The sequence below is a fragment of the Dicentrarchus labrax genome, unplaced genomic scaffold (genome assembly GCF_905237075.1).
Source record: "Dicentrarchus labrax unplaced genomic scaffold, dlabrax2021, whole genome shotgun sequence".
NCBI lineage: Eukaryota > Metazoa > Chordata > Actinopteri > Moronidae > Dicentrarchus > Dicentrarchus labrax.
This window is the reverse complement of record NW_026136712.1, coordinates 17,457,340-17,477,836: the sequence shown is the minus strand read 5'-3', so window position 1 is coordinate 17,477,836 and position 20,497 is coordinate 17,457,340. Positions and strand designations below refer to the sequence as shown.

Below are 20,497 nucleotides of genomic sequence, written 5' to 3'. Positions count from 1 at the left end.
GCTGTCTTGAAGTACTTATCCTCCTCACACTAGAAGAGGGCTGGGCGAACTGAACTGACCAACCCATTGTTTAGTTGTTTTTTTCATCTCAGTAGTCTAACACAGTCATTTCCAACCAGATGTACCCCAGGGTTTACTTCTACAGTTGTAATGGAGTAAGTGGGAAGAGTTCAGAGCTCACTTAATTCAATAAAAATAGATTATTATTTGGTGAAGAAATAAATGGGGTTGTTCTGGTGGTGTAGTGGTTTAAGCTCTTACCACGTGTGATTGCAAAGTCTCTGGTTTGATTCTTCAATAAAAGCATAAAATACATAAAATAAACATTTGTGTTCAGGGTGAAATAAACACTCAAATAGAATTGGTCCAAGACGGATCTTTACTATATTAATTGTCACAATAATCAATAAACTCTGATAGAACTACTGTACCTGTAACCTGAGTCAACAGTAACAGCTTCAAGTTATAATCCTTTTATAAAATAATAATAATACATTTTATATTGTTAATAGTCAATATAATATAATAATAATACTGCTGCATTAATGCGGGTTATATTTCACTGCTGTAGATGTTTAAGTATACTGTTGGGTGGTTTAATATACACCAATGCATCATATTTTATAAGATCATCATATGTTTGCAGTATCACCGTCCTTTGGGAACCACAGATCTCTAAAAGCTTTTCATGCTCTCAGAAAAACAGCCTGTTTTCAGCTTTGTGACGATGCATTTTAAAGCAATCCAAGAGGGTTTTTAAACAGTTTATTAAGCTGAAGAAATAGAATTGTAACTAAACATACAACTAAACATACAAATGTGGTGGAGAACAAAGGACAATATTAACCTCTTAAAACTAATACTAAAAAGAGAGGACAAAAAAGTTTTGTTTTTATTGTTTATTTCAGCTTTGCAGAGACTGATACATGTTTTCAGAACCAGATAAGAGGACTGTTAGTTCATTAAATGCAGATGCAGATACACATGAGACCAGAGAATTAACCAAAAGGTAATTTTAATAACAGGCAGGGCAACACAAAATAGTCCAAATGAGAGTAAACCAAGAAAATAACAAATCCAGAAATCCAAAAGGTTATAAAAAGAACACAGAGAAACAGATCAAATGAAAGAAAACACATAAATACACAGAGAATTAATAAACCAATGAAACACAGATGAGGGGGAAGATAACTAGAAACAGGTGGAAATAATCAGACAAGAAGTAAAGTAAAGACACAAGAGGAAGAGTAACACACAAAATAAAACAGGTCATAACTAAAGAAAAACCCCAAACCACAACACAGACAACATGAAATCACTCAATCATATGTGTGATATAACAACCACACACACACATTTACATGCTTTATATAAATTTGCATGTAGTCTGCGCAGCCTTATACCTTTAATGGACAGCAGACCTTAATCACATTATACTGTTAGAGAGAGAGTATGATACAACACTGTGTTAATACATTCAATACATTATTATAAGCATGCGGTGGATTCATTGAATATTAGTAATGTGCATATTACATTTGAAAGGTATATAGTCGGCATAACACAACACAACTTCTATAACAGGCTTATACCGAGTATGTAGCAGTGTGTAGAAACTAAACTACTGAAGGACAGAACAGTTGTGTTTATGCAGGAACAGGACAAGACTACAGACTACACGTAAGTTTGTGTTTGTTCAATATTAATGTATAATATCTATGTGTATACATGTATATCTGTTCATTCATCATATTATATATACATATTATTATATTATTATAAATATTATTATTATCATTATATACTGTTATTAACAATAACAGTACCATCATGTCATCAGTACTATCACCACCATCTTGCAACTACAACTCTTTGCACCTTACCTACCTATTTATCTTTTTTTATCTTTTCTATCTTAGTATTTTATTCTATTGTTGTATTTTATTCTACTGTATTTTATTGTACCTGGCTGCTATGACGACCCAATTTCCCTTCGGGAATTAATAAAGTCTATCTATCTATCTATCTATCTATCTATCTATCTATCTATCTATCTATCTATCTATCTATCTATCTATCTATCTATCTATCTATCTATCTATCTATCTATCTATCTATCTATCTATCTATCTATCTATCTATCTATCTATCGGTTTCCCACTGTAGGTTGCAATGTCATTATGTAGCAAAAGTCCAAACTAAAAGCATACAGATTAAAAACAGACTGGCAGCTACGACATAGAAAATAAAGAAGACTTTGTTGATGGTTTTAGTCATTCTGGTCCAGTAGCCGGGCTTCTCTTCTTCCTTCCTGCTGTTGAGAATCAGAACCAGAGTTTTCAGCACCTCCCTCAGCTCATCGGAGAACCCCTCACCGACTTGAGCCTCCTCCATCAGTTGGCTGCTGCTGCCCTGCACGGGTGGTTTCAAAGTTGGTGGTTAAATAGCCTGATTATGAACCACATAAATGAATACAGTATATTCAGAGTGATGAGAGGTTAAATATCCTGGAAACTTCCTCTGTGTTATTAATGCAGTTCAGGTGTTTTTGATTTGAAAAATTTTTGTATTTGTTTTACGTAGGAGCTGAACAGTGTTGGGCTAGTTGTTTAAAAAATGTAATTACTACTACTGTCACTGTAGTATTGGGGTGAAATTTCTAAGATACAAATCCTTGACAAGTGCTCAGAGCTCTAATGTGACAAAACGTTCGGTGGTCGTCTGTAATTTTGGCTGAACCAGCTGTTTTTAAAAAGACCAATGGCTAGATGCCACTAAATCCTACACAGTGTATTTGCAGATAGACACTCCATCACTTCAACCTCCCCGTCCTTACACAAAGGAGGAACTACAGTGGCCACAAAACACATGGGAAATGCAAACGTCCCTATCTAAAGCCAGTGTTCGGTCTGACCATTCTGGGCTACTTGCGGCGTCTGTAGACAAAAATGATTCATTTTGAGGTAAGAAAAACATAACGATTCCTTTTTTCAGGTGATTATACACTAATGAAAACAAAGTTATCAACATTATATTATATTTCTTGCCAATAGATCCTCCTAAATGTGAAACACTGGACCTTTAAAGTACAATTCCCAACCTTCAGCAGCTCAATTGGTGTTTCATCAGCAGACAGGTCACAGAGGCACGAAGTCCACTTCTTCTTGTCTGGAAGAACATATAACACACAAGATTGTGGTAGTATATTGAACATTATATTATTCAAGGTTATTTTATAGTCATTTACAACACAGAGATGGAGAGTTAGAGTCATTACTAATTTGTATAATGTAGTGCTGAAGATGAATTTAGCAGCCTGAGGGAAGAAGCTGGTGATACGGCAGCAGCAGCTTCTGTACCTCTACCCCGATGGCAGCAGGCTGAACAGGTTGTGGCTGTGGTGGCTGCACATACCTCTGGGATCTCCACTCATACATGGATATTATAACGAATCTCACCTTGTTTGTTACCGTCACTCTGGCTTTGGTCTGTCTTGCTGTCTTGGGATGCAGAGTCTTTATCAGTCAGATACATCACCAAAATCGTCTCCAGCAGGCTCAGCATCATCAGAGTAAAGATCCCGATACAGAAGACAACTAAAGTGGGAAGGCAGCGTCAGACGATGCATTAATACGTTCCTCGCATTGTCCCGCCTCAGATGTACTTGTGTTTAGTGCCAATTAACAAACGATGGTGAAAACCTGCTTAACATGAGCGTGTTAGCATTGTAACTGTGAGCATGCTGATGTTAGCATTTAATTCAGTACAGCCTCACAGAGTGGCTACAACGGCTGTAGAGAGTCGTTACCTATAAGTGGAATCCTTTCTGAAGAGGAAGGCAGAATTTCATTCAGAATAAGCTGCATCACGGTGACAGCGAGCAGCATTGTGACCTTGAAGCTGAGCTTCTCGCCTCCACTGTCTGAGATCAGGAAGGAGGCCAAGTCCAGACTCAAGAAGAGCAGAATGGGTAGCAAGAAGTTGATAATGTAGATGGCAGATCGCCTCTTCATGCTGATCTGTGAAATGATTTTTGTTTTTTAAATGATGATGTTGATGTTCATACTCCTGCACATCTGAGAAAGGCTAAAGTACAGCAGCCATATAATACACAACTTGCAGCAACAACGTAATCTACATCAGTCATTTTTGGGTGACAATCGTGTATCTCTGGTGAAAATGGAAAGAAACCTAATTACAGACATTTGTGTAATAATTAAGGGATTAAAAGCACAGTTTCAGTCTGGTGTTAAATTACTCTTTAAGTTAAGTACTTGAGTAAATAGTGTGTCTATAATACTTACAATAAAAATCACCTGGTCTTGTGTGAAGTCAAAACTAGTGACAGGTTCTGCGTGTACTGTCATCTTGATTAACAGCCACTCGAATTCAGTCCGCATCGCCATGGAATACCATGAAAAGTCTGAATTCTCGGTATTGGTTATAAGCTTTATTTGCTCGTCTGGTGTGGGAGATAAAAAACAGAGTGTGAGGTTTCCTTGCAGGTCAGCGAAGAAAGAAAGGTATGTGGTGTTATCTGGTGGTGTGTGTTCAGGTAATGAACAAAGACACAGGAACACATGAACTTATATAGAACTTATAAAATCTCATAAAATAACAGGGTGCGGGCTCACCAGAATACACGACAGACTTGAACGTGAGGGTGCACGTCTGAATGTCAAAGGGGAATTTGAAAACCTGCATCCGGCACATGGTGACCAGCACCTGGTCATTCTTAACAAAGACTATACCGTCACTGAAGATGATGAGATGAGGACTTGGACTGGCTTTGTCCTTTTCTATTCTGTATGATAACACAGAGATACGTACATAAGACATACATGCACACATTATACACTGCAATAGAAAGGCATAGAAAGTAATTGTGTAATGATGCCCTTATTCACATGCAATGTCTCCCCCTAGTGGTAGCTAGATCTTTAATAAACTGGGAATTTTGAGTTTGAGCTTTGACCCTTTGGTGTTGCTGTAGACAGTGTGCAGTGCTGAAGCAGCATGTATGAAAAGTGCTATGCAAATAAAGTCTGATTGGTTGTACATGTGATTTAATATGTGGTTTTTGTGTGTGTATTTTAGTTTCACAGTACTTTCATATGGGAGGCAACAAATAAACTCTCACATTTAGAGAACTGTTGATCTATCTGCCAAACTAAACACCAACATTCAGGGAGTGCGTAATACTGCATCTAACTGCACTATAGACAGACAGAAGATAATTATCTCTCTGAAACTAATTCCAAAAAGTATTTGTCATTTTCAAGAATTTGTGTCCATATATAGTAATTTTTAATGTTTCTGTTAACTGCCACAGTACGGTGAAAAGAACCAGAATTAAACGGCCAATACTTAAAATAACTGCACTCATTTAGGTACACTCGAAACAATAGAATTTTTGAGTTGCATTTAATTCACGTCAGTGACTCTAATTTCTTTGGAGGATTGATTTATGTTAACTTCTTTCATTAAGAGGTTTGATAGCGTCTTGAGTCTGGACTAAAGTCAGAGTTATATGTGGATTTTTGAGTGTTTGCATGAACGCACTCTCATTTCACTTACATTTCTTCAATAGTTATATCTGGCTTCCACAAAACTTCACTAGGAATTGAGACCTCCTTAATTCCACAAAAGTCTTCAGGTTCCCACTGAATGTGTTCATTTTCCCACATCTGCAGAGTGAAACAAGGGGGAGATCAGGAGAAATGATCAGAAAATAATAGTTTGGATAAGAACAGAAAGATGTCATTTAAAGGAAAGAAATTTGAGTTTCCAAAAAAAGTGATTAATTGAACTACTATTTTCTAAGAGAGAACTCACCATGTAAATCCAAATATAAGGAACGAATGTCTGGTCAAGTTCTCTCTATAAACAAGCAAATAAATACGTGTGAAAATATTTCCAGATGAAGAAAATGACCAACACAGCTGACCCATCACACAGAAAACTTTCAATAAAACTTCAAATTACTGAAACACATTTTTAATAACTTTCATATAAATGTACAAACAGCACTTTAGCTAATGTCAAATCTAAAACAGATATACATAACGTTACCTCCAGAAGGCTGCACAATACATTTTCACCATAATCATGATGTGTAAATCTGTGCACACAAAGCGTTGAACTAAACAGAGACATTAAAAGACCAAGAGCATGGATTAAAAGTCGGTTTGCACAGTGGTTAATGCTCTACACCACTCTGCAGTATATCACATGCATATCTAACTAATACAGTATTACTGTGAGCTTAATAAATGACCATGTTGCAGCGCTAACCACTGGAACTAGTTCACTTGTTAGTTTTCAATTTTCCCCCCAAATTTTGTTTAAGATGTCTTGGCAACACATAAAGGGTACTTAAAACCAAAACTAACACAAATGTTAAAGCTTACCCACTTACCACATCTAGAATGGCACGCAGCAGCACATCCACGGATACATTTGTAGGCGTCTTGTAGTGTTTAACAGGCCGGAGCATTGAGAACAGCTCTTTGTTTTTAGTGAAGTTCAGGTGGTTTAAAACATCCTGATAACTGCAGTTACCCTCAGAGGACTCCCCATCTACTGCAAAGACATCAAGACACATTAACGTTCTCTCAGTTACTTATATCTTATTGAATGTACATAACTGAACATTAACTAAGCTCCAAACGAACTCACACAATGTCAAATAACCAGTGAAAACCTCCACATCAGTCTCCAGCCTCAGAAGACTGAAGACCTGCGTGGATGAAGTTCATGTTTTACTATGGACTGCTACAGAGTAATGAGGGCTGGTACTGAAGGTTCAAGTATAACGATGGATTGATAACGTTAGCGACTGTCTGTGACCAGACTCTGTAATATACTGTAATAACTTTCTTAAATCATTTCTTAAGTTTTCCTCTAATGCCAAAATCAGGTCAAAATTTTACATTCAGATTACTTAATTGTTCATTAAATCTGCATAAAATGGAAAGGTCAACACATTACAACACACAATAATTCTACATTACAGTAGAAAAGTTCATTTAAGTTAATTTGTCCAGTACTAATGATGTTCCTAACTGCCTTTATATGGTACTTTATATGTTTAGTGCTACTTGATATATCAACAATATAACAATAACAATATATCATCAATCAATCTCACAAATATCTGCAGTTACATGCAGCAACTGTGGTCACACAAAAGCCATTTTGAGATGGGCGTTAACAGACATGTGACTCACTCTACGTGGCCACTAAATGATTTTAAAATGTGGGCATGTTTACAGTACACTGAGTCTAAAAAGGCTCTACATTTGAGATCCATCTAACACTAAATGCATGTTAATAAAATCCCGGGAAGCAGCACTCAGAACGGAAATTGGGATTTAGTTGCAGCAATTTAAAAAGCTGTCTCAGAATAATTTATCAGAGGTTTTCAAAGTGGGGAGTGGGTCTGGAAGGAAATGGAAGTGAAAAAATAAGTTCTTACATTAGCACGGAAACAGCTTAAGGACACTTTTTTTTAATCACAACAGCAATATTAGTCTATATTGGCTCAACTGTTGAGTGTATTTGGGCAGGGACTGATGTGGCAGCTGCTATCACCCCCGTTATAGTCAAATGAAGTCAGATTTAACACATTAATAGAGATTAATGTTAAAAAATAACATGTTAATAATCTGTTATGTCCATTTTTTAGACTAAGTGATGGTTTAAGTTCAATGAAAATTTTTTAAAATACAACAATTTATTCATTTTAATGCCACCTTTAGATATATATATATTACCTTACTAATGTGTCACAATAATTTACTGTTTTAAAGTTCAAATATCTGCTGTTGGGGGCTTTTCCAATCAAATATTGATATATTTGATTGTTTGCAATTAAATCAGCAAATATTTCTGCCACCCTTAAAGTCTCCATTTAACCCCATTAATATTTCTCTAGATCTGCCCCTGTATATGGGAAACAATTACATAGTCATGATGCCATAGACATACAGGAATTGAGTAAAACAAAACAACTTCTACTGGTAAATAGCAGATAGTTTTTAGTTTATTTGTTCGGGTTTTGAGATTTATGTCTAAGATTTCTGCCTCTTTCCCAAAACAAAGGAAGTGGGTTCAACAGCAATGCATCTTTTCAGAAACTGTTGCTGTTGATTAGCCACAGACTTCACTTTGAAATTATTTCAAACAAAATCTGTTCAGAGTGAAGGTCTGTGTATTATCCAGAGCAACGAGATGCTGAGGATGAGAGAAACCTTACCTGTGATGAAGAGCAGAAAGAGGAAGCCAGCAAGCATCATGAGTGCAGGACCAGAGACAATCCAAAGTCTATGAGAGGTCTGTGCAGCAGATGTGCATCAATGTCAACTCTGTGCTGTCTTGAAGTACTTATCCTCCTCACACTAGAAGAGGGCTGGGCGAACTGAACTGACCAACCCATTGTTTAGTTGTTTTTTCATCTCAGTAGTCTAACACAGTCATTTCCAACCAGATGTACCCCAGGGTTTACTTCTACAGTTGTAATGGAGTAAGTGGGAAGAGTTCAGAGCTCACTTAATTCAATAAAAATAGATTATTATTTGGTGAAGAAATAAATGGGGTTGTTCTGGTGGTGTAGTGGTTTAAGCTCTTACCACGTGTGATTGCAAAGTCTCTGGTTTGATTCTTCAATAAAAGCATAAAATACATAAAATAAACATTTGTGTTCAGGGTGAAATAAACACTCAAATAGAATTGGTCCAAGACTGATCTTTACTATATGTACTACATGTAGTCTGCGCAGCCTTATACCTTTAATGGACAGCAGACCTTAATCACATTATACTGATAGAGAGAGAGTATGATACAACACTGTGTTAATACATTCAATACATTATTATAAGCATGCGGTGGATTCATTGAATATTAGTAATGTGCATATTACATTTGAAAGGTATATAGTCGGCATAACACAACACAACTTCTATAACAGGCTTATACCGAGTATGTAGCAGTGTGTAGAAACTAAACTACTGAAGGACAGAACAGTTGTGTTTATGCAGGAACAGGACAAGACTACAGACTACACGTAAGTTTGTGTTTGTTCAATATTAATGTATAATATCTATGTGTATACATGTATATCTGTTCATTCATCATATTATATATACATATTATTATTAATATTATCATCATATACTGTTATTAACAATAACAGTACCATCATGTCATCAGTACTATTACCACCATCTTGCAACTACAACTCTTTGCACCTTACCTACCTATTTATCTTTTTTTATCTTTTCTATCTTAGTATTTTATTCTATTATTGTATTTTATCCTATTGTATTTTATTGTACCTGGCTGCTATGACGACCCAATTTCCCTTTGGGGATTAATAAAGTCTATCTATCTATCTATCTATCTATCTATCTGTTTCCCACTGTAGGTTGCAATGTCATTATGTAGCAAAAGTCAAAAGTAAAAGCATATAGATTAAAAACAGACTGGCAGCTACGACATAGAAAATAAAGAAGACTTTGTTAATTGTTTTGGTCATTCTGGTCCAGTAGCCGGGCTTCTCTTCTTCCTTCCTGCTCTCACCAACTTGAGCCTCCTCCATCAGTTGGCTGCTGCTGCCCTGCACGGGTGGTTTCAAAGTTGGTGGTTAAATAGCCTGATTATGAACCACATAAATGAATACAGTATATTCAGAGTGATGAGAGGTTAAATATCCTGGAAACTTCCTCTGTGTTATTAATGCAGTTTAGGTGTTTTTGATTTGAAACATTTTTGTATTTGTTTTACGCAGGAGCTGAACAGTGTTGGGCTAGTTGTTTAAAAAATTTAATTACTACTACTGTCACTGTAAGATTGGGGTGAAATTTCTAAGATACAAATCCTTGACAAGTGCACAGAGCTCTAATGTGACAAAACGTTGGGTGGTCGTCTGTAATTTTGGCTGAACCAGCTGTTTTTAAAAAGACCAATGGCTAGATGCCACTAAATCCTACACAGTGTATTTGCAGATAGACACTCCATCACTTGAACCTCCCCGTCCTAACACAAAGGAGGAACTACAGTGGCCACAAAACACATGGGAAATGCAAACGTCCCTATCTAAAGCCAGTGTTCGGTCTGACCATTCTGGGCTACTCGTGGCGTCTGTAGACAAAAACGGCTCATCCTGAGGTAAGAAAAACATAACGATTCCTTTTTTCAGGTGATTATACACTAATGAAAACAAAGTTATCAACGTTATATTATATTTCTTGCCAATAGATCCTCCTAAATGTGAAACACTAGACCTTTAAAGTACAATTCCCAACCTTCAGCAGCTCAGTTGGTGTTTCATCAGCAGACAGGTCACAGAGGCACGAAGTCCACTTCTTCTTGTCTGGAAGAACATATAACACACAAGATTGTGGTAGTATATTGAACATTATATTATTCAAGGTTATTTTATAGTCATTTACAACACAGAGATGGAGAGTTAGAGTCATTACTAATTTGTATAATGTAGTGCTGAAGATGAATTTAGCAGCCTGAGGGAAGAAGCTGGTGATACGGCAGCAGCAGCTTCTGTACCTCTACCCCGATGGCAGCAGGCTGAACAGGTTGTGGCTGTGGTGGCTGCACATACCTCTGGGATCTCCACTCATACATGTGTAGGGGTTACACTACTATGTAATTAGAAAGGTAATTAATCACTGAAGATTAATAATACACTCGTAAATGGGGCACCACCTCCGTTGTTTAGCTACTGGAATAATCCGGAGGAAATTATTCCACAGATCTAATCAAATCAATTTCAAATCAATTTATTAAATTTCAAAATCTATATTTAATCTCATATTTCTGAAGTAGTGATTTCTTTTACACGATTCATCGATTTCCCCGCATCAAATCAAACCGGCACCGACAAGGACATACGGTTATATATGTTTATTAACTAAACTAATGCAGAGTAAATAGTATGAAATGATAAACAATCAAATGACAACAAGTAACAGAATATGTGAACAATATATGAATTATTACTATTAGGTGATTCAGGAGCGATGGTGGATTTTGCGATGCGGCAGTAAGTTTAAACTAGAAAATTCCTAAAGAAATTTTGATTGTGCCTTGCTCTGGCCCGTATGTTAATACCATGTCTTGCTCTCTAGCACACTAGGGCCAGCATATTAATACCATGTAATTCTCTTTAGCTAGCCATCTAGCTAGCGCTAGCTTATTGACACTAGAACGACCATAGCGGTCATTCTGACCGTTCATACTTTGACGCTCATATGGCCGTACTGAACGTCATTTTCGTCATATCATATCTACATTTGAACCTTCTCTTTAAGTTTTCCAATGAAATTTTTAATTCCTGTTGTCATGTTATGACGTCATCGCCCTTAAAGAGCATAAAAGAAAGATTTTCCCGACAGGTGCTGCCTCTCTGTGTGAGGAAAGTTTTGCATCAAAAATATTTTTTTCACCGCACTCACCACGTGAATAGCCATGCAAAAAAGTTAGGAAACGTCAAAGCTTCATACCGTTTAGTGCAGCCCTGTTTGTAAATAAGTTCAATAATCAATACAAAATCTAAAAATAAATGGATCTACAATGTTATGATAGGTAATAATAAAGATCAGGACACAACATTTAAATTCAAATGAATGTGAAAATGTATTTTCCAGCCTAATTGATAAATATTTTCTTATTTTCTTCGTACAATAAAAAACAAATCTTATGATACATAAACTTCTAACATATATACAATAACAAAAACATTTGAATACATTGTAAAAACTTTTAGGGACACGTATGCAACACAATCCAGTACACACAAAAACAGGCTCAGAACATTAGCTAAACAAGAAAACAAACTGCTTTAGAACGATTAGTTTCAGTGAACAAAAAAATTTTACCGAACAAATTCAGATTAACAAGTTTTCCTCCAAGTGGGCTCATTTGAACGGCGCAAACACCCCGCATCATTCACTGACGCTTACGCACAGTCCACACAGGTAAACACCACCTTTCGTGTGCAGCTCCCACACACTACTTTGTGACATTTGGCACATGTCTCCTTGGTTTTATTTTTTTTGTAGTTCCTACTTACTTGGCACTGCCTTCTTCTCTCCATCTGCTGCTGCTCCTGCCCGGGTCCTGGCTCTCGCACCACCAGTTGTGTGGCTTTTGAGCTGATGTGGTCGGAGCGAAGTTCACTCGCAAGTCGCGTGATGAAGTCCCTCCGCGAAACTTTCTCATTTGTGCACTTCTTGAACAAGATGTGCGCGTTGATTGCAGCCAGGTCGAGGATGTTATAAAAAACAGCTACTGGCCATCTACGGGAGGGTGCTTTCACAGAGTATTTTCTAGCCATTTGATCTAGAACGTCTACTCCTACCTTGGTCTTGTTATAGTATGTGACTGTCTCTGGCTTGCTTTTGTGGCCACTTGTGATGCCAACAGCTGTGTGGACTGTGCTGAGGATGCAGACATTCTTTTTTTTTTTGCACTGATACACGGTCAGTGTTGCACCTCTGTGCTGAACAGCGGCCTTTGCGCCTTTACGCACAGGGGGAGCTCTTGTCTGCTCTTGTTTACCGTGCCAACCAAGCTGGTTTTCTTGGCCTGAAGTGCCTTGGCCAGTTCACAGGAAGTAAAGAAATTATCGGTGGTGACGTTTCTTCCCTTCCCCATGTATGGGTCGACCATTTTCAGCACCACACTGTCTCCAAGTCGTTGACCTGGCCTCCTCGTCTCGTCTTTTGCACCTTTACTTTGTCGGGAATAGCTGCTCATCCACAGTGATGTCGGCACCGGGCTTGTAACAGGCTTGTAGCAGGTTTTGGACAAATCTGTCCCAAACATCACTCATCAGAGCAAACTTGTTGTCTCACAGGCGTGTGCGTCGGGTTTCCCTTCTGTCGAAACGCAGGAATCTCATGATTTCCTGAAACCTGTTTCGGGACATGGTCTCTGAAAAAGCGCAGCCCCACTCGGCTGACCAAAAGCTCGCTAAATCCATCCCTTTTCCACCTTACGCGCCACAAATGTAAATTAGACCAATGAAGGCTTTTAGCTCTTCAACTGACATGTCCCATATTTTGTCCTCCTTGACTCGGTGGGCCTCAGCCACGGTGCAGTCCCTGATGTGTTTCAGCATGCCATCATCCACTAAACACAAAAAGGCTGTAAGGGCATCTTCAATATTGCGCTTGGCGTGCGCTGTGGAGCCTGCAGCTTCTGTTATTACGTTTTGACATTGTCGCCTTCCTCTGTCTTCACCCGACTCTATAAAGGTCCACACTGTGTCTTCTTTCGCCGTTTCACGCCTCTCGGCTGAAAGTGGGTTTATTGGGCCAGCTTCCTCATCTCGTGGCGGACTGAGTTGTCTTGGCAAAGCAGGCACATTTGATGGATCAGGATTTTGCACTATTGCCAAAAAAAAAAAAAAAGAACAGACTAATTACTTTTTTAGTTTTTAGCCTGACAATATAGTATAATAGGCCTACTAATAATAGCAATAGAATAATAATAATGAAAAGGTGTGTGCCTGACGTAAAAATGTGAATGAATGAATCGGTCGCCAGGAAAGGTGCGTCTATAACAGCGGTGGGTGTGTGAGGGGAAAAATAATATGACAACCGCTTTCGATAGCAGATCTGATCGGTATAGCCTACCTTAGATAGTTAGAGATGGATAACTTTACTTTGACGTACAATTATTATTGATAATAGCCTGGCTAGTCTGCCTCACAAAGTATCAAGAGAAACATACCTGGAATATTATCCGATGGAACAAGGTCAGTTCCAGGATCGGAGATGTCCAGACGGCTCTTTTTTCGACGGGGAATGAATTCATTATCTGAATCACTCTCAGAGCTGGATGAACTGTCCAGGGACCAAGAGACATCGCTGTCCCGATCCGTACCTGCTCCTCCATCAGACTCCTCATCGTCGAGCCTCCGAAGCATGGCTAAAGCCTCTGTGGCTGTCATTGTTCTTTTTGATGACATTTTGTTAGCTCAAATGTATAACTTATAGTGTTGGAATAGCGTAAACAAAGAAGGACAGATCGTTGCTATGCAACGGGGACGTTCATTACCAATGGCGGGAAATGTAGCGGACTTAAATATGATATCTATAATGCGTGCGGTCAAAATGACCGCCATGGTCATTCTAGGTAGAAATAGTCAGAACTGTTTTGTGTTTTGTGATTTTAATAAAATAACAGTGTCAGAATAAAATATACACATATTTAGGAAAAGTCAGAGTCCTACAGCCACATTGATTTTATTTTAACAAAGTTATTACACTGTAAAATTTAAAAACGGTCAAAATGACTGCCTTGGTAGTTCTAGTGTTAATGCTTTGTCAGCCTCTGTAGCTAGCTATGTGTGTGTGTGAAAGGCAGGCTTTGGTTGTCATGGAAACCAGGGGAGACCACAGCACTTGAGACTCTTGAGAGAGACAGAAACATTTAAAATGAATCCCCTCGAACCCATGGCCAGGAACGACCGAAATGAAAACCGAAAAGACCGTGAGCATTGTCATCTTGTTGACTATAAGACTGCCGAGTTTCAGTGGCTAAAGTTAAAAAATGAGACCTTGGGAGATTGAGAGAGAAGAGGTTCAACAAGCTCCTTTCAAAATTTCTAATCTCCAATTAACATGGGAGTAGATGGGGCAGTGAGAGGGTGTTGCCTGCGCATCAGTGCGTCTCCTGCCAAAACTGTTTGTCTGACAGCTTCAGCAGTGGTATCACTACGACCCCAACAAATTGACCTACCTTTCTATCTATGAATTATTTCTGTAGAGTGACATTTGTGGCCTTGAGAGCAGTTTACAAAATAATTTTTAGACAATTTTTTCTCTCTCCCTACACTCTAGTGATGATGTCACGCACTCTAGCAGTTGAACATTCTCGCAATACACACCCATTCATTTTTTGGACCGGTTTTTGGCGATTTACCGGCAAACTGTTTGGCGAAATGCTTAGAAAAGTCATAGCACTAATGTCCTCACCGAGCCGCACGTTTTGATACCTTTTTTGTGTACGTGCGACCAAAACTGCGGGAGGAGTAGCGTGCCGAAAAACGTACGGAAGAATAATAATTTTATTAAGCCCGAGGAATAATAGTGTTTTAGAACTGAGAGGCCCTAATCAAAAATTCTCTTAAACGTAAAAGATGGGAATAAAAGCTTACAGACAGACACCAGCTCTCTTTCATGTGTGTGAATCCGGCCGTGTACCGGAGAGTCAGCCTACTTTGTTTGTAGATGGAACTTGGAAGGATTTCAGGTCCTTGGCTTTTAGCTCAACTGCGGCTTTGCGTCACTGGTCCAACAGGCTGAGGGAAGTTGCGTCTCGTCCCTGGTTTCAGTGGCAATCTCTCCAAAAGGCCCAGCGCGGCGTGTGCGCTAGTGAGCGTTGGGGGGCAAGGTGGCTGGAGAATAATGTCTTTGTCCGGCTGGAAACGTTTATACGTCTTCTTGAGCAGTCAACTACTGCGACGTCCTTCTGGCTGATGATGAATGTCTTAGAGTGGTTGGTCTTAAGCTTTGATTGTAAACTCATTCAGCTTCTTGTTTGAAAATAACTGGAGGATGAAACGCTGGCCTGGCGAATTCTCCAAGGAAGTCCAAGAATTAGATTAAATTCACTTTCTGTGAATCAGGCGACAATACTTGACGATAAGACTACAAAAATATAAAAGAAGAAATTTGTTTGTGTCTTGAGCTTTCAAAATAAAAGTACATAGGAAAGTACTTCAGCACAGCAAGTTATTCAACATGTGTCGCAAAACGAAGTAAAATAAAATTAAAAGTAAGGAAATTAAAAGTAAGAGCGAAATTAAAACGGAAATTAAAAGTAAGAGCGAGAATAAATAACGAGTGGATCCAACACTCTTAGAAGGAAGACAGGATCAGAAGAGTGAGAGAGAGAGGGAGTGACCGGAGTCTATATTATATATGTTTTATTCTGGAGGCGTATCCAGAAAGGCTAATCGCGTCACTTCCTTTAGCGATATTTCGATATTCGTAACTTTATTAACTTACTTCTATCGTGTTTTAAAGTTTCGAAATCCTAATTCACCATTCACAGAACCCACCATGACTTTATACATAGTTCACATGTTTTAACATAACATAACCGAAATTACTGGATGTAAAGGAAAAGTAGAACTGATTAAAATCATTAAATAATAATCATTAAACACGCATATAAAGCAGCATTGAGGGACTGTACATATTTCATATAGTGCTAGCTTAATCCTTGTTACAAAAATTATGTGTCAGGCATTTACTATTTGGAATAATACACAATTATGAAACAAAGTTCGTTCTAAAAAGTACCTTTACAACTATACCAGAATCTTACCAAAAGGTGGTACTGTGGCTCCATCAAACATTCAGACATTTTACACATGATTTTGTAACTTAGTCCAATCTGAAGACAGAAACATCAGACAAACATTACATTTGCGATCTTCTCATGCTGGATGGCAATCTGTTAATTAGGAGAAGATGAAATTTTACCTTAATACTCCAACAGAACTAAATCTATATCCGTGCAACTGTTGTTACTGCTTCCTAGATTGGAATGTCCACTATCAAAAGAAAACATCGTAATTCACACTTTAGAGGAAGGGGTGTCAGAATGCCAGATGTGGATTCCAGAGGAGTTTCTCTCTGGAGATGGACCTGTCAGACTAAAAGAGATGTAAACAAATTTCAGGGATATCTAACCCTGATTTACAATCAAAAAGGCACTTAATTATCACACACGATCCACTTTAGGTGTAGGGTGTCGTTCTGATCTGTGGAGAAGTCAGTGTTCTGTTAAAGAGGATAAAGCAAATTGACACCTAGAGATCCCATCTGAGAATCTGAAAAGAACCAGGCTCTCTGTGCAGGAGACTGTCGGCGCCACAGTCTCACCTCCCCTCCTGGGTCAAAAAGGTCAAAGGGAAAGAGGAGGCCTTGAAAACTCTCCTGGTGGAACATAATCAAAATAATATGATGATTGTTGAATTAAGAGACGGATAAAGCGTCTCTTGTAGAGGAAGACGAGGACAAGGTCCCACACATGGATATTATAACGAATCTCACCTTGTTTGTTACCGTCACTCTGGCTTTGGTCTGTCTTGCTGTCTTGGGATGCAGAGTCTTTATCAGTCAGATACATCACCAAAATCGTCTCCAGCAGGCTCAGCATCATCAGAGTAAAGATCCCGATACAGAAGACAACTAAAGGGGGAAGGCAGCGTCAGACGATGCATTAATACGTTCCTTGCATTGTCCCGCCTCAGATGTACTTGTGTTTAGTGCCAATTAACAAACGATAGTGAATAAGCATTAAACCTGCTTAACATGAGCGTGTTGGCATTGTAACTGTGAGCATGCTGATGTTAGCATTTAATTCAGTACAGCCTCACAGAGTGGCTACAACGGCTGTAGAGAGTCGTTACCTATAAGTGGAATCCTTTCTGAAGAGGAAGGCAGAATTTCATTCAGAACAAGCTGCATCACGGTGACAGCGAGCAGCATTGTGACCTTGAAGCTGAGCTTCTCGCCTCCACTGTCTGAGATCAGGAAGGAGGCCAAGTCCAGACTGAAGAAGAGCAGAATGGGTAGCAAGAAGTTGATAATGCCGAGGGCAGATCGCCTCTTCATGCTGATCTGTGAAATGATTTTTGTTTTTTAAATGATGATGTTGATGTTCATACTCCTGCACATCTGAGAAAGGCTAAAGTACAGCAGCCATATAATACACAACTTGCAGCAACAACGTAATCTACATCAGTCATTGGGTGCCTTGGGTGACAATCGTGTATCTCTGGTGAAAATGGAAAGAAACCTAATTGAATACTAAGTGTAAAATGATTCTTTAAGGAAAAATACAAGTTGGAGATAATTAAATTGCATGAACCTAAAATTAGTGCTTAAAGAGCAATTGTTCATGACCGTACACATTTTCATGCTTAAATACAACAATTAGAAATGAACTTATAACATGTTTGCTGGGGATTCCAGGTGACCAGCATATGAAAACAGGCAGGAGTTGAAAATTGCAACTTATGTAAATGAAGTAACATTCAAGGCAAAATTCACCTGGCCGCACACACAAGACTAATTCAAGACTGACAAGCAACACTGTCGGGGCCAGTAAGTTTGTGGCTACCTGTCAGTGCATGAATTTTGTGGTGAAGATTTTTATTGTTTTTTTTTTTTTTTTTTTTTTTTTTCTTTTTCCCAGGATCCGACAAACAGTAAAGTCAATGTCTCTTGGTTTTTTTGAAAATGGAAAGCAAACTCTTTATCTGTTACATCAAATGAGGTAAAAACTATAGACATTTGTGTAATAATTAAGGGATTAAAAGCACAGTTTCAGCCTGGTGTTAAATCACTCTTTAAGTTAAGTACTTGAGTAAATAGTGTGTCTATAATACTTACAATAAAAATCACCTGGTCTTGTGTGAAGTCAAAACTAGTAGCAGGTTCTGCGTGTACTGTCATCGCTGATTAACAGCCACTCGAATTTAGTCCGCATCGCCATGGAATACCATGAAAAGCCTGAATTAGCTTGGTTATTGGTTATAAGCTTTATTTGCTTGTCCGGTGTGGGAGATAAAAAACAGAGTGTGAGGTTTCCTTGCAGGTCAGCGAAGAAAGAAAGGTATGTGGTGTTATCTGGTGGTGTGTGTTCAGGTAATGAACAAAGACACAGGAACACATGAACTTATATAGAACTTATAAAATCTCATAAAATAACAGGGTGCGGGCTCACCAGAATACACGACAGACTTGAACGTGAGGGTGCACGTCTGAATGTCAAAGGGGAATTTGAAAACCTGCATCCGGCACATGGTGACCAGCACCTGGTCATTCTTAACAAAGACTCTACCGTCACTTAAGATGGTGAGATGAGGACTTGGAGTGGCTTTGTCCTTTTCTATTCTGTATGATAACACAGAGATACGTACATAAGACATACATGCACACATTATACACTGCAATAGAAAGGCATAGAAAGTAATTGTGTAATGATGCCCTTATTCATATGCAATGTCTCCCCCTAGTGGTAGCTAGATCTTTAATAAACTGGGAATTTTGAGTTTGAGTTTTGACCCTTTGGTGTTGCTGTAGACAGTGTGCAGTGTGCAGCATGTATGAAAAGTGCTATGCAAATAAAGTCTGATTGGTTGTACATGTGATTTAATATGTGGTTTTTGTGTGTGTATTTTAGTTTCACAGTACTTTCATATGGGAGGCAACAAATAAACTCTCACATTTAGAGAACTGTTGAGCTATCTGCCAAACTAAACACCAACATTCAGGGAGTGCGTAATACTGCATCTAACAGCACTATAGACAGACAGAAGATAATTATCTCTCTGAAACTAATTCCAAAAAGTATTTGTCATTTTCAAGAATTTGTGTCTGTATATAGTAATTTTTAATGTTTCTGTTAACTGCCACAGTACGGTGAAAAGAACCAGAATTAAATGGCCAATACTTAAACTAACTGCACACATTTAGGTACACTCGAAACAATATAATTTTTGAGTTGCATTTAATTCACGTCAGTGACTCTAATTTCTTTGGAGGATTGATTTATGTTAACTTCTTTCGTTAAGAAGTTTGATAGCGTCTTGAGTCTGGACTAAAGTCAGAGTTATATGTGGATTTTTGAGTGTTTGTATGAACGCACTCTCATTTCACTTACATTTCTTCAATAGTTATATCTGGCTTCCACAAAACTTCACTAGGAATTGAAACCTCGTCAATTCCACAAAAGTCTTCAGGTTCCCACTGAATGTGTTCATTTTTCCACATCTGCAGAGTGAAACAAGGGGGAGATCAGGAGAAATGATCAGAAAATAATAGTTTGGATAAGAACAGAAAGATGTCATTTAAAGGAAAGAAATTTGAGTTTCCAAAAAAAGTGATTAATTGAACTACTATTTTCTGAGAGAGAACTCACCATGTAAATCCAAATATTAGGAATGAATGTCTGGTCAAGTTCTCTCTATAAACAAGCAAATAAATACATGTGAAAATATTTCCAGATGAAGAAAATGACCAACAAAGCTGACCCATCACACAGAAAACTTTCAATAAAACTTCAAATTACTGAAACACATTTTTAATAACTTTCATATAAATGTACAAACAGCACTTTAACTAATGTCAAATCTAAAACAGATATACATAACGTTACCTCCAGAAGGCTGCACAATAAATTTTCACCATAATCATGATGTGTAAATCTGTGCACACAAAGCGTTGAACTAAACAGAGACATTAAAAGACCAAGAGCATGGATTAAAAGTCGGTTTGCACAGTGGTTAATGCTCTACACCACTCTGCAGTATATCACATGCATATCTAACTAATACAGTATTACTGTGAGCTTAATAAAGGACCATATTGCAGCGCTAACCACTGGAACTAGTTCACTTGTTAGTTCTCAATTTCCCCACCAAATTACATTTAAAATGTCTTGGCAACACATAAAG

General features: G+C 38.1%; 2 protein-coding genes across 2 annotated transcripts; both read right to left on the bottom strand.

The window, feature by feature from the left end:
* Positions 1 to 884: 884 nt before the first annotated feature.
* On the bottom strand, positions 885 to 8,358 carry LOC127373872 (5-hydroxytryptamine receptor 3A-like). Its single transcript, XM_051418719.1, has 10 exons — positions 8,258 to 8,358; positions 6,419 to 6,582; positions 5,836 to 5,880; positions 5,578 to 5,687; positions 4,635 to 4,804; positions 4,305 to 4,462; positions 3,809 to 4,019; positions 3,459 to 3,596; positions 3,101 to 3,168; positions 885 to 2,412 (listed from the first exon to the last, which is right to left on the bottom strand). The coding sequence occupies exons 1-10, from the start codon at positions 8,295 to 8,297 to the stop codon at positions 2,179 to 2,181; spliced, it is 1,338 nt and encodes a 445-aa protein (XP_051274679.1). The 5' UTR covers positions 8,298 to 8,358; the 3' UTR covers positions 885 to 2,178.
* Positions 8,359 to 10,277: 1,919 nt separating this feature from the next.
* LOC127373853 (5-hydroxytryptamine receptor 3A-like) lies at positions 10,278 to 19,970 on the bottom strand. The gene is given in 9 exon segments (XM_051418693.1): positions 10,278 to 10,364; positions 11,627 to 11,664; positions 17,100 to 17,225; positions 17,447 to 17,657; positions 18,432 to 18,494; positions 18,496 to 18,592; positions 18,765 to 18,935; positions 19,705 to 19,814; positions 19,963 to 19,970. Coding segments are annotated over 9 exon segments (906 nt in total). The 5' UTR covers positions 19,966 to 19,970.
* Positions 19,971 to 20,497: the final 527 nt, after the last annotated feature.

Bases quoted from the DNA above. Each gene is read 5' to 3' on its own strand.
- LOC127373872 (XM_051418719.1), bottom strand. From the start codon at position 8,297: ATGATGCTTGCTGGCTTCCTCTTTCTGCTCTTCATCACAG. The intron at 4,805-5,577 runs GTAAGTGAAATG...GTTATCATACAG, and splicing joins GATATAACTATTGAAGAAAT to AATAGAAAAGGACAAAGCCA. The intron at 2,413-3,100 runs GTTGGGAATTGT...CCACCCGTGCAG, and splicing joins CACCAATTGAGCTGCTGAAG to GGCAGCAGCAGCCAACTGAT.